Source organism: Ceratotherium simum, chromosome 10 (genome assembly GCF_057802395.1).
Source record: "Ceratotherium simum simum isolate JZ-2026a chromosome 10, ASM5780239v1, whole genome shotgun sequence".
NCBI classification, from domain to species: domain Eukaryota; kingdom Metazoa; phylum Chordata; class Mammalia; order Perissodactyla; family Rhinocerotidae; genus Ceratotherium; species Ceratotherium simum.
Window position 1 is genome coordinate 11515917 of NC_141909.1, and position 12801 is coordinate 11528717.

Genomic DNA, 12801 nt, shown 5'->3' on the forward strand with positions numbered 1-12801 from the left:
ACGCCCAGGTCTATAACCAGACCTCCAGGTTGGGGCATTGTCACTTCTTCCCATGTTCCCTGGGCTGGAACTCAGTCACATGACCTCGCTTAACCACAGGGCGGGCTGGGAAATGCAGTCAGGCCATGTGCCCAGCAAGAAGGGACAGCTGGTGGACATCCAGGAGTCTGACCCTGATAGATCTCCCAAGCCCCCTCAGAGATTATTCTATATGTTCTGGTCCCACTTCTACTGCCCTTACCAAAATCAGTCAGCACTTGAGGTTCTGGAGGTGTATTTACTTTTGTGGCTGGGTTTTTGAGGTTGATGGTTCCCTTTATCTTCTTAGGCATAATTACTGCACAGGTAGCCACTCTGTTACATCAACTAAGGGACTGTTTTATAGTAAAGAAAAAAAAAGGGGAAGAGGGACCTCTACAGAACTTCTCCTGGGAACCCCAAATTTCTAGCTATCCTGAATCTTATGGCACTCTTATATGCAGACTATGAAATTATGGCTAACAAGGATTTACTAGATAACAAATTTGCTATAATATATTACCATGAGCTAATTTCATAGAAACAATAGGGGAGGATTTTTTTAGAGCTGAAGAGGTCTTCCATGATTATCTAATCTACTACATTCCTAGTCTAGATTCAGTATTAAATTGTGAAGTATAATTGCTACCTAATCAGAGTCAGTCTCTCCCGTCACTGATTGCCTTGCTTTGCCTCCTTAGGGGTTGAATGCAGTCTTTGACATCTTGGTGATAGGCAAATTAAATGTTCTGGAAATTGTCCAGAAGGTACTCCATAAGGACAAGTCATTAGAGGTGAGTATACTTCTGTCTCCAGCCCAGGCGTGGAAAATGTCAAGTACCAGCTGATTTAAAATGCCGTTTTCAAAGTATTTCTTGCGATTTTGAATTCTGAGATAGATGGCCTTTTAAAGCACAGTGTCAACAAAGTTTAGGGAGAATTGCTGCACATTTGTACCTGGCTTGGCTGCACTTTTATTTGAAAATCTGGGACATCAGGGACTTTGGGGTGTCCTTTCAGAACATCAGTGTGCTCAGGAATGGAGGCCTCCTCTTCAGAATAACCCTCCTGGCCTCGGGGGGAGCAGGGGTGCTCTTCGTGCGCTGGAGAATCATGGGCACTGGGCCACCGGCGTTCACCGAGGTGGACAACCCTGCCTCCTTTGCAGACAGCGCCTTGGTCAGGGTGAGTTCCGAGTCTGCCGCCCCTGGGTTATCTTCTTTGCCCACCAGAATCTCAGATCCCTCATCCCCCCTCCTCATCTCCCTCCCCTGCACCCCCACAAAATCCCTAATAAATGGAACACCTCCATGTTTGTTTGTTCTCACTAAGGATATTCTAGGATGAACCAGGTTTTTATTAGGGGATTGAGAGGGTAGAAGCCCCTTGTGTTTCCTTTCTAATCAAAATTAAGGAGGAGTGCTTCCTTCTAATATCAGGTTTCTTGCCAGCCTCGTTAAAGTGTCCCCTGACCCCATTACTTTTGTTACAAAGGAAACTGATGTGGTGGGGTGAAGACAAAATATAACAATATCAGTGGTATCTGTAAAAGTCTAACGGTGTCAAGATTCTCTTATTGTAAAGGTTTGCTTTTTCTGAAGGCAAGGGTGTCAAGCCACAGATTCTTAGCCATGCGTTTCATAGAGACAGAGATAAAGAGAAAGGCCATAGAACCCTATTCTTATGTTGTTACACACACAGATGCCCCTGGGCCTCAGATTTCCTGGGTCACTTTGGGCATCACTAAGTAAATTAGACGTAGTTTGACCAGAAATATAACAAATGTATAGCAGAGTCTGGTGGGTTTGCTGTATTTTTATTTCTTAAAATCTGAATGCATTTAATAAAGTGCAAACTACAGCCCCATGCCCAATGTAGAAAGTGGCAACGTTTTCTTTTATACAACTGCTCTCTTTGAATAGAGGCGTATGGATGCCTCAGAAGTGGAGTTAGGATATATATATTTTTTCAAGTTCAGTATCAAATGTTTGTTTTCCTTTTGACTGACAGGCCATAAACTATAATTACTACTATTCATTGAATGCCTGGCTGCTGCTGTGCCCCTGGTGGCTGTGTTTTGATTGGTCAATGGGCTGCATCCCCCTCATTAAGTCGGTTGGTGACTGGAGGGTAATTGCACTAGCAGCTCTCTGGATCTGCCTAATTGGCCTAATACGCCAAGCCCTGTGCTCTGAAGACAGCCACAGGAGAAGGTGAGAGGAGCGCTGAATTTTAACTTGCACCCAAGGTTGAGTCAGAAGCATTTTGCTAAATCCAGCACTGATCATTTTAACAATTTTGTGGAAGTAATGTCGAAGGAGATTTGTTTCAAATACATATTTATGGGTACAATGAGTTCTACCCATTTGGAATCCATCGCTGGCTTCAACTCACGGGGAGTGAACTTGGAGGAGGGGGGAGGGATGGCTGCTGCGTCCCTCTCCCCCTTTGCCCGTGAAGTAGCATTTTGAGATCCTTTTCTCTGTAGGTGGTAAAGAGTAATTTATGGTCAGAACAGAGAGTGTAATTGATGTGTGTTGTGCCCATTATTTCACAATTCTCCTTCAGAAAACCCTGGTGGAAGCTAGTGATTCCTTCTGTTGTTGTTTGGTACAAAATAAACTGCTGCCCCAAAGAGACTATTCTTTCTCACCAAAAAAGGAAAAAAAAGGTTATTGAGAAAATAATTAGGGGGAAGCAAATGTTCTTCATGAAAAAGAAAACTATTTAAGATGATTTCCTTTAAGCATAAGTGTTTATGGAATTAGATTAGTAATTTCTCAAAATAAATTAGGTTTTCAAGTTTACCTGTGTCTTAAATTGGTTCGTAATTCTAAAGGGCAACAAACTTTAGTCCCAATTCACTTATACATGTGCAATAGGATTTTATTTTATTTATTTTTTGGGGGGTAAGGAAGATTGGCCCTGGGCTAACATCTGTTGCCAATGTTCCTCCTTTTGCTTGAGGAAGATTGTCGCTGAGCTAACATCTGTGCCAGTCTTCCTCTATTTTGTTTGTGGGATGCTGCCACAGCATGGTCTGATGAGTGGTGTGTAGGTCTGTGCCCAGGATCCAAACTCGTGAACCCCAGGCCGCCAAAGCGGAGCATGTGAACTTAACCACTACGCCACCGGGCTGGCCCTGGATTTTATTTTTTTAAATACTGTTGGCACAGAGTTTGGGAAGGAGCCACCATATTTGACGTAGCTTTTAATTCATCCTCTTGCATCATATGGGACATTAAAAAGGATTGCCTAGTTCCAGAGTGTTTTATTGCTCAGCTTTCTTTTTGTTTGCCTGAAATTTTTGGTGATGTAGCACCCAAAAATGATATTAGTTTATTTCAGATTTTATAAAGCTTAAACTAGTGAAGTATTATTATTCCTGTTAAGTTTAGGGAGGAAATTTTTTTTTTCCCATGAAAACTATATTGGACTAATTGGGACCAATATCCACTGAGCTCTTCAACGCCTACAGGGTGTGAGGTAGAATTAGGAGTAGGTTAAGTAATAAGGCCTCACAAATGTAGTCATTCTTTTTTCATGAATGTCTTCATGTGACTTGTAAGTTTTATCCTCATGCCTGATACTAAGGGCCTTAGTAAGATTTTTATGTCTTATCCTAATACAGCCAGGCTAAACCCTCTCTACTGATGACATTTCTTTGCTGCTTCTGATACCTTTTTTCAATTAGCGGGCTGAAGAAAGAAAAGGTCTTTATCATTCAAGTTGAGTAGGACATTTTTCTTGAGAAGTCTGCAATAGCCATTTTAAGTACTTCTCATTTTCCAGGATCCTTACACTGGGCCTGGGATTTCTCATTATCCCATTTCTTCCTGCGAGTAACCTGTTCTTCCGAGTGGGCTTTGTGGTGGCAGAGCGAGTCCTCTACCTCCCCAGTGCTGGGTACTGCATGCTGCTGACTTTGGGATTCGGAGCTCTCAGTAAACATACGAGGAAAAAGGTATTGGCCAGGAGTGGTGCCCTTCATCACCAGGACGAGTGGATGGATTTTACTAATGACGTTTACCATGTCTCTCTCTTCTTAAGAAACTAATCGGTGCTTTCGTACTGGGAATTTTATTCATAAACATGCTGAGATGCGTGACTCGCAGCTGCGAGTGGCGGAGTGAAGAGCGGCTTTTTAGAAGCGCCCTGTCTGTGTGTCCTCTCAATGCCAAGGTATGTGGGCTGCCTCGCTACTTTAGAAAGACTTGACTAGGATATGTTTGAAGTTCAACAGCTGAGTCAGAAGAATGTTTACTTTCACACAGAATCTAGCATAAGACCATCACCAAATACTTGGATTTTTCTTTTTTTTTAATGATTTTGATAAAATTTGTTAAAATTCCACTTATCCAAAATAACTCAAAAGAAATCATTAAAACCAGACAGTGTCAGTGAAACAGCACATTACTTAAATGAGGTTTTATTCATCTTCCACTTGGTTCAATCACCCTTTGAAGTGCTGGCAGGAGGGTAACACCACACATGGGCCTCGGGGAGGCGCAGAGTCAAACCATTGAGAGCGCACTTCAAAATGCACGCTTTGGCCACGCGTTAACTAGCCTCCTCCATCTGTCATTTGAGATGCTAACACTTTGAATGGACAGCAGTTTGGTTCAGGAAGTTTAAATTATGCTGTTTGGTGTGCAGTAGTACACGTTTCTATCACCTATGGTTTCTCTGCTTGTGACTCCTTTTGTCAGGTTAAGTAAAAATAAATGTGTAGACTTTAAAATTGGCAGTGTTTTTGTTGAAGCCTCTGGTAGGAATTTGTTTCACCTGTATCTTGATGACTCAAGCTCTTCACTTAACTAGTTGTGCCTCTTGGGGCAAAACTAAACTTTTTGAACTTTTAGTGCCCTTGTCTGTAAGGGGCCGTAATGCCTATCTCCTGGGTTTGCTGTGAGACCATCGTGAAATATAGTGTCTGAGGTGCCCTAACGTGGTAGGTAGAATAGAGTAAGTGCTCAAGAAATGTTAGCTTTCTTAGGCTCACTTTAGTTTTGATTGTTGCATTAGATGACAAGAAGGGAATGCTACTTGCTCAAAGTGGGAAGCTAAGGGGTTAGGTTAGAAGCGTTTTGTGTTAGTATACATTATTATTATTATTATTATCAAATAATGCTGCATTCTCTCTTGTGTCATCAGAATTGGAGCTTCCTAGGATGCCTAAATGTGATCCTTTGAGCGGGGGGGACAAAGAACTCTGTGGAGTTCTGTCCCATTTCCACATTCTCTATTAAGAGAAAGCAAAATAATTTCAGACAAAATTACATGAATAAATCTAATGAATAGTTGACATCTTATTGTGACCCTGAAGTGAAGAATAGTATAAAAGGTGCTGACTCCCTGTTTGTCTTTTGCTTGAATTAAAAAAATCTTGTTCATGTTTTATAGTTAAGAGACTTAGATAAAAGAGTGAATGGCTTCAGGCTTATATTGTTAATTTGCTTTGCTGGCCTATCAATTTATCTTATGCTACTAAAAATAAATTGCCTATGATTTAATTTCATAAATGTTAATAGATTTGCTTTATTTTTGCTTTTTTGTTTGAATCACAGTAATTATATATTCTATTTGTATAGTCATTCCGCACAAGGAACTAAGATTTCTTTGTAGAGGCTCTATAATTAATCTCCATTATCCTCCCCCTAAGGTTTTTAGAGAGAGAGTATTGTTTTCTTTATTTTTCCAAATAGGAGAAACTGAGGCATAGAAAGGTTAGTATTTAGGTGGCTAGATAGAGACCTGGTATGGTGTGGTGCCCAGATTAGTAAATGAGGAGGGCTGGGACATATGTGACATTTGTGCCTCTACATCTGCCCTAGTAAGTGATTTCATATATTACAGGCTAGAAAACACAGGGTGTGCACACAACCATCCTATGCCTGTTTGTATAGTTTTCTCTTTTTAATTTAAGACATGTGTACCAGACCCCATCTTCAACATGGACTCGGTGGTGATGTCCTTTCTAAGAACTCTTTTCAGTGATACCATTCCATATGAGCAGGATGGAAGTTTTTTTTTAATTTCTGCTATAAATTGCAGTGTAATAAAATTGTCTTCCTTTCTTTGGAAAAAATCTAGGTTGATTTCAGGGAAGAGATCTCGTTTAGGAAGACGTTTGGTTTGCTCAACTCTGTTGCAGGCAATACATTTTCTGTACTGGTTTCCACTTCATATTCATTGAATGTTAAGTAAGCAGTTGGCACCTGGCTCTAGATTAGGCCAAGATTTACAAACTGAGACTCATCTTTCTCAAAAGATTGCAATATCCATGTAGGTTGTGCGGTGCCTGGTCTGCATTTGAATTACCCACAGTGCCTTGCATATGTTAGGCACTGAATATTAGTGATTAAACTGAGCCAAATGGAAATTAAATTCCTTGAGCCTACTGTGTATAAGATACCAAGTATCTAATTATATGTACAGTCACTTCTAGTTTTTAAGGCTTAAAAGTATGTTGCACTTTGTATCAACTCTGTAATACAATTCTAAATTCCTTTAACAATGGAAAGGATCAGATACCACAATGAGATATTTCCTTAAGGATGAACCAGGATGGGTTATAGGGTTTTTATGTGTTTGAAACATTTTAAGTTTAACATCAAATATTGGCAGAATATTTGAAACAAGCTGGTTTTAGCGCTGGTGGTGAGGGCCTTGTATCATCGATGGTCTTATGTGATTTGTGTTACATGTCGCCCAGTTGCAATGGTGGGTTTTATCTGTGGCTTCTGTGCTGCCTCACTGCCTCAGTGTATGAATCACATAGGCTAGAGGGAAAGTTCAAGAATAAACAGGCTTTTTCAATCTTTTACATTCCATGGGAAAAAAAATCAATCATTCTTTAAACACTATTTTAAGGAAACTGTGTGGGTTTTTTTTAACAAGAGGTTATCTAAGCAGCTGTTTTCTATTCAAACAATTCCCTGCATATAACCCATAGGATAAGGCTGCCTCTGGGTAAACCTGTTTACAGTTCTTAATGACGGACAGCTTGCCTTCTAGGGCTGTATCAGATTTTTAAGTAGTTCCGTTGACACAAATGCAGTCTGCATTTCCAGAGTGCCCCTTCTTTATCTCCGGATCCTCTGCTCTCAGGCATTCTGGGTGTCTCACAGAACGCTGTCTATACTGCAGAGGGCAGTTGAACACTTTGTCTGAGCTTTTTATTGAGAAAACAGAATTTCCTCGTAACAAAGGAGAGCTGCAGGAGCTCGGGGGCGGAAGAGGCAGGAGTCGTGTTGAGTCTGAGTAGAAGCTGTCTTTGTATTCTGGGGACCACGAGCATGTGCTCGAAGGTTGTCTCCAGATTCATTCTTTTGTGCGCGGGACAGGAGGTGAAGCAACTTTTCCAGGCTGGGGCTGGGGGAGGCACAGAGTGGAACCGTTTAGAACATATCTTTCAGGGCCGGCCCCATGGCTTAGCGGTTAAGTGCACGCGCTCCGCTGCTGGCGGCCCGGGTTCGGATCCCGGGCACACACCGACGCACCGCTTCTCCAGCCATGCTGAGGCCGTGTCCCACATACAGCAACTAGAAGGCTGTGCAACTACGACATACAACTATCTACTGGTGCTTTGGGGGAAAATAAATAAAAATTTAAAAAAAAAAAAAAAAAAAAACATATCTTTCAAAACCCGTGCTCTGGGCACAGCAATGACTGGCCTCCTCCAGGCTATAATTTGAAGATGATAATGCCTACAAATGGGCAATAATTTGGTTCAGAAAGTTTAAATTTTACTGTGCGCTGCGCAATAGCACACATTTCTATCATTGTGATATCTCTGCTTGTGATTCCTTTTGTCAGACTAGGTAAAAATAAATGTATATACTTTAAAATTGGCAGTTAAAAAAATCTGTTACATTTGTGCTTAAAGAATGTCACTCCATATCCTTCCAGAAATATTAGTATTTTTGAAGACATGCTATAACTATAGGTTATGATTGATAAGGCAGGATGTGATTATATTTTCAGGGGGGGGTTTGAAGTGTTCTGATGTAATGCTACTTGAACGTGTTTAAACCATTACTGCATTTCACAATATATTAGTTTGCTAGGGCTACCATTGCAAAGTACCACAGACTGAGTGGCTTAAACAACAGAAGTTTATTTTCTCACAGTTCTGGAGGCCAGAGGTCCAAGATCAAGGTGTCAGCAGGGCTGGTTTCTCCTGAGGCCTCTCTCCTTGGCTTGCAGATGGCAGCCTTCTCGCTGTGTGCTCACATAGTCTCACCTCCGTGTGCACGCACCCCTGGTGTCTCTGTGTGTCCAAATTTCCTCTTCTTACAAGGACACCAGTCATATTAGGTTAGGGACCCTAACAGCGTCATTTTAACTTCATTACCTCTTTAAAGGTCCTATCTCCAAAGACAATCACATTCTGAGGTGCTGGGGGTTAGGACTTTAACATATGAATTTTGGGAGACGCAATTCAGCCCTTAACACACAACGAGAAACATTATTTTACTTTAAGAAAAATAATAGATGGTCTGAATGAGTGGGTCTAGAAATCGCCTCGAGCAGTCAGCCCCATCTTCACTTAGCGCCCTAGTAAATGGGTGTGATATCGTGAGAAAAACACAGGCTTTGGAGCCTGGGTTCAAATCCAGCACCGCAGCCTCGAGTAAGACGCTTGACGATGCTGCAGCAGTCCCTCCCCTCGGAAGGGAGGGTGACAGCAGCCACCTGGCAGGGCTGCTGTGAGCAGAGACTGTGGGTACAGTGCCAGCCCCTGCATCTGGCTCATGGCAGCCCTCAGCACATGCCGGCTGCCGATGTGACTGTCGTTATTATTAGTCACACTTAACACACCTAACTGAATGAATTTCTATAGCGTCATCTCCTCTGAGATACCTATTGGCCTGTACATTGTAAGCCTCCAAAAGGAGCTTTTGATCATCAATTAATACTTTTGCTACTAGTCCTCATGAGTCTGTGCAGTTCTGCTGCCCTGGTCACAGATTGGGTCCCAGCTCCTTTCCTTGTAATTTTTTCTGAGCCCACATACACTTGAGAAAATGCCATTAAGTTGGCCTCCCTGGTGCCCTTGAGTTAAGATGACTTGAGAATTTCTAGTAGGTTTGCAGCTATGAGTCTGTTTCTTCTAGTCTACTTTACCACCCGCTTTAATCATTAAAAATTCTCTCTCTCTTTTTTTTATAATTGAGGCAAAATTCTCATAACATAAAATTAACCATTTTAGTTCTTCAAAAAATTAAAAATAGAATTACCATGTAATCCAGCAATTCCACTTCTGAGTGTATATATACCAAAAAGAATTGAAAGCAGGATCTCAAAGAGATATTTGAATCCACGTGGTCATGGCAGCACTATACACAGTAGCCAAAAGGTGGAAGCAACCCAAGTGTCCATCGATAGATGAATGAATAAACAAAATGTGGTACATACATACAATGAAATATTATTCAGCCTTAAACAGGAAGGAAATTCTGACACATGTTACAACATGGATGAATCTTGAGGACGTTAAGCTAAGTGACATAAACCGGTCACAGAAGGACAAATACTGTATGATTCCACTTGTATGAGGTGTCTAGAGTAGTCAAATTCATAGAAACAGAAAGTTGAGTGGGGGTTCCCAGGGGCTAGAGGCAGGGGAGAATGGAACGTTAGTGTTTACTGGTTACTGAGTTTCAAATATGCAAGATGAAGAGTTCTGGAGATTGGGTGCACAACAGTATGAATGTACTTAACCCTACTGAACTGTACACCTAAAAATGGTGAAGATGGTAACTTTTAAGTTCTGTTTATTTTACCACAATTAAAAAATAAACTAAAAAAAAACTTCCCATGTTTTTCAGAATAAAATGATTATTATTAAATAATTTTAAAATTAACCATTTTAAAGTCAACAGTTCAGTGTCATTGGTGCATTCACATTGTCATGGGACCACTACCTCCATCTGGTTCTAGAACACTTTCATCACCTTGTTCTCTTTCTATTGGTGTATCCCTGTTGGTTTCTCCAGCTTGTAGTTTGATGAGAGGAGTGAAATGAGAAGTGTCTATGGGAGCTTTTCCTCTGCAGGCTGGCTCTCTGGGTGATCACACTACCCGTGGCTTTAATCGCCTGTGCCTCTCTGCCTGCCACGTTGGTGTCCCCAGCCTGCTACTGACTCCTGAGCTCACGTGGCCACCTTGGTCTCTCCACTTAAGTTTTCCAAGAACTTCAAAATCAGCCTGATTCCTATCCCCCCCAAACAAGCCTATCCACTCGTCACATCACCTTGAAAGCCATCAGTCACATCCATTCAGCTGTGAAAGTTGGAAACCTAGCATTCATTCTCGACGTGCTTCCCCACTCCTATCAATTCCTCAGCAGTTTCTGTGCTCTTCTGCTCCCATGATGTTACTCACATCCCTCCACTTGCCCACCACCACCCTAGTTCAGTCTGCTATCCTCACTCCCTGGGACCACAGCCACGGGCTCTCCCAGGACCACTGATGTCTGCTTCTTCCCCACTCACGTGTTTCCCACAGTGTGATTTATTTTACATAAACATAGATCTGATTATAACCCTCTGCCACCCTCCTGCCCCTGGCTTTTGTTATGGGTTGAATTGTGCCCCCAAAAAGATGTGTTCAAATCCTAACCCCTGGTACCTGTGAATGTGACCTTATTTGGGAATGGGGTCCCTGCAGATGTCATTGAGATATAAGTTAAGATGAGTTCATACTGGTAGAGGGTGGGCCCTTAATCCAGTATGACCGGCGTCCTTGTAAGAGAGAGCAGAGACACAGACAAACGCAGGGAGAAGGCCATGTGAAGACAGAGGCAGACACTGGAGTGACGCAGCTGCCAGCCAGGGCACGCCAAGGATTGCTGGCAACCACCGGAAGACAAGAGAGAAGCATGGAACAGTTTCTCCCTCAGAGCCTCCAGTAGAAACCAACCTTGCCACCCTTTAATCTTTGCCTCCAGAACTATGAGGGAATACATTTCTGTTGTCTTAAGGGCCCCAAGCCCCAGCGTGTGGTACTTTGTTATGACAGTCCTCAGAAACTCATGCACTTACAGACCCTGTGCTGGCCTTCTGTTGCTCTCGCAACAAAGACTAAAAACCAGACCTGCCGCCGCTCACTCGGGGTTCCCTGGGCAGCCTGCTCCCCCATACTCTCTGGCCTGGTTCCCCCTGCCCTCTGCACCCCAGCGGCGCTGTGCTTCTTGTAGTTGCTCAACCGAACATCCCAGGCTTCCTTCCAGCCCAGGGACCCTGCCCACTTGCCTGCTCCGCCTGGGACGCTTCCTCTACCAGAGTCCCTTGACCTAGTGACCTCCCCCCCCGCCCCCCCCCCCCCCGCCCAGCTGGAAGGCCCTTCACAGGACAGCCTCCCCACACTCAAACCAGGAGCCGCCCTCGGGACTCACCTTCCTCCAGGCCCCGCACACCTTCCAGTGACACGTTTATGGTGCAGTCATTTGACTCACAGCCGGGGGCTCCAGGAGGCAGGGGTCTGACGGGTTTGCCCACCACTGTATCTGTAACTGGGGTGCAGGGGCATCGGTCATCACCTGAGGGAGGGGATTATTAGCGTGAAGGAGAGTGTTTGTGATGCCACGGAAAAGGGCTGTGGTGTATAACAGACTCGTCTTCCTCCCTCTCCTGTCCACGGGCCACTGACCACGTCTTCAGCCCCAGTGCAGGACGGAGGTGTGGGGGGAGGGGGGCGAGTGGAGGGATTAGCAGTAAAACCAGCCCAGCTTCGTAATTTTCCAGTTCTCTCTGGTGAGCTCTTTGGTTAAACATCCTTCTGTCCTACTTCAGCAGGACGTCTGCTTGTTACCGCCCTTTTGGGGAATCTTCTACAGGCGGGGGATTAAAGCACAGCCCTGGCCGGCCCTCCGTTTTAGCTCAAGTTCTGGTGGGTGGGTTTTTTTTTTAATACATTTGCCTTTTGTTTTCAGTTACATGAAATGATAGATACCCCAGAACAAAGAAGTCTGTCAGCTGATGGCCAAGTGATTGTCTATATTTTCAGGTTCACTACAATGTTGGCAAAAACCTGGCTGACAAAGGCAATCAGACAGCTGCCATCCGATATTACCGGGAAGCCGTGAGGTACTGCAAGCCTCTCATTTCATTTATATACGCGTCTTGGTTTAACTTTCTAGGATTAAAAGCCTGTCCGCATAAAGACCCCAACTTTAAGATATCTTTGCCAGTTCCTGAGAGTTTGGTAAAGACTACTGAGCATTAACAGGTGGCTTGGTTTCTCTCTCCCCTTCCAGATTAAATCCCAAGTACGTCCACGCCATGAATAATCTTGGAAACATCTTAAAAGAAAGGAATGAGCTGCGGGAAGCGGAGGAGCTGCTCTCTTTGGCTGTACAGATACAGTGAGCGCTGTCTTTCTAGTTATGCTCGTGGTGCAGAGATGCGCTCCTGCCTGCTGCAGTCTAAGCCTTTCTTTTCCTCGTTTATCTTTTTTAAAAATCATCCTCCAGGCCGGACTTTGCCGCCGCGTGGATGAATTTGGGCATAGTGCAGAACAGCCTGAAACGGTTCGAAGCCGCGGAGCAGAGTTACCGGACAGCAATCAAACACAGGAGGAAATACCCGGATTGTTACTACAACCTTGGGCGTCTGGTGAGTGGAAGATGCCCTGTGGCTGCAGAGGACAAGATTGGATTTTCCCGTATCTATAATAAAATGACAACGGTAACACCCATTTTGGCTCTCTACATCTTATAAAGTTCTTTCACGTATGTTCATCTCACATGAAGGTAGCCATTTGATCTCCTTCTGTGTA

General features: G+C 43.4%; 2 protein-coding genes across 9 annotated transcripts in view; one reads left to right on the forward strand and one right to left on the reverse strand.

Annotated features, from left to right (window-relative positions):
- ITGBL1 (integrin subunit beta like 1) overlaps window positions 1–12801 on the reverse strand; it is a 1366350-nt gene that overhangs the window by 849005 nt on the left and 504544 nt on the right. The gene's annotated exons all lie outside the window — the stretch shown is intronic.
- The window catches only part of TMTC4 (transmembrane O-mannosyltransferase targeting cadherins 4), a 66287-nt gene that overhangs the window by 35210 nt on the left and 18276 nt on the right, over window positions 1–12801 (forward strand). For 5 of the 7 annotated variants that reach the window (XM_087435880.1, XM_087435882.1, XM_087435881.1 and 2 more), the window contains 8 exons: window positions 720–812; window positions 1039–1203; window positions 2029–2231; window positions 3811–3982; window positions 4069–4200; window positions 12031–12110; window positions 12281–12388; window positions 12497–12710. In XM_087435880.1, coding sequence (XP_087292006.1) covers window positions 720–812; window positions 1039–1203; window positions 2029–2231; window positions 3811–3982; window positions 4069–4200; window positions 12031–12110; window positions 12281–12388; window positions 12497–12710 — 1167 coding nt within the window. The remainder of the gene's footprint in view (window positions 1–719; window positions 813–1038; window positions 1204–2028; window positions 2232–3810; window positions 3983–4068; window positions 4201–12030; window positions 12111–12280; window positions 12389–12496; window positions 12711–12801) is intronic. The other 2 variants (XM_087435879.1, XM_087435884.1) reach the window with 1 other exon arrangement.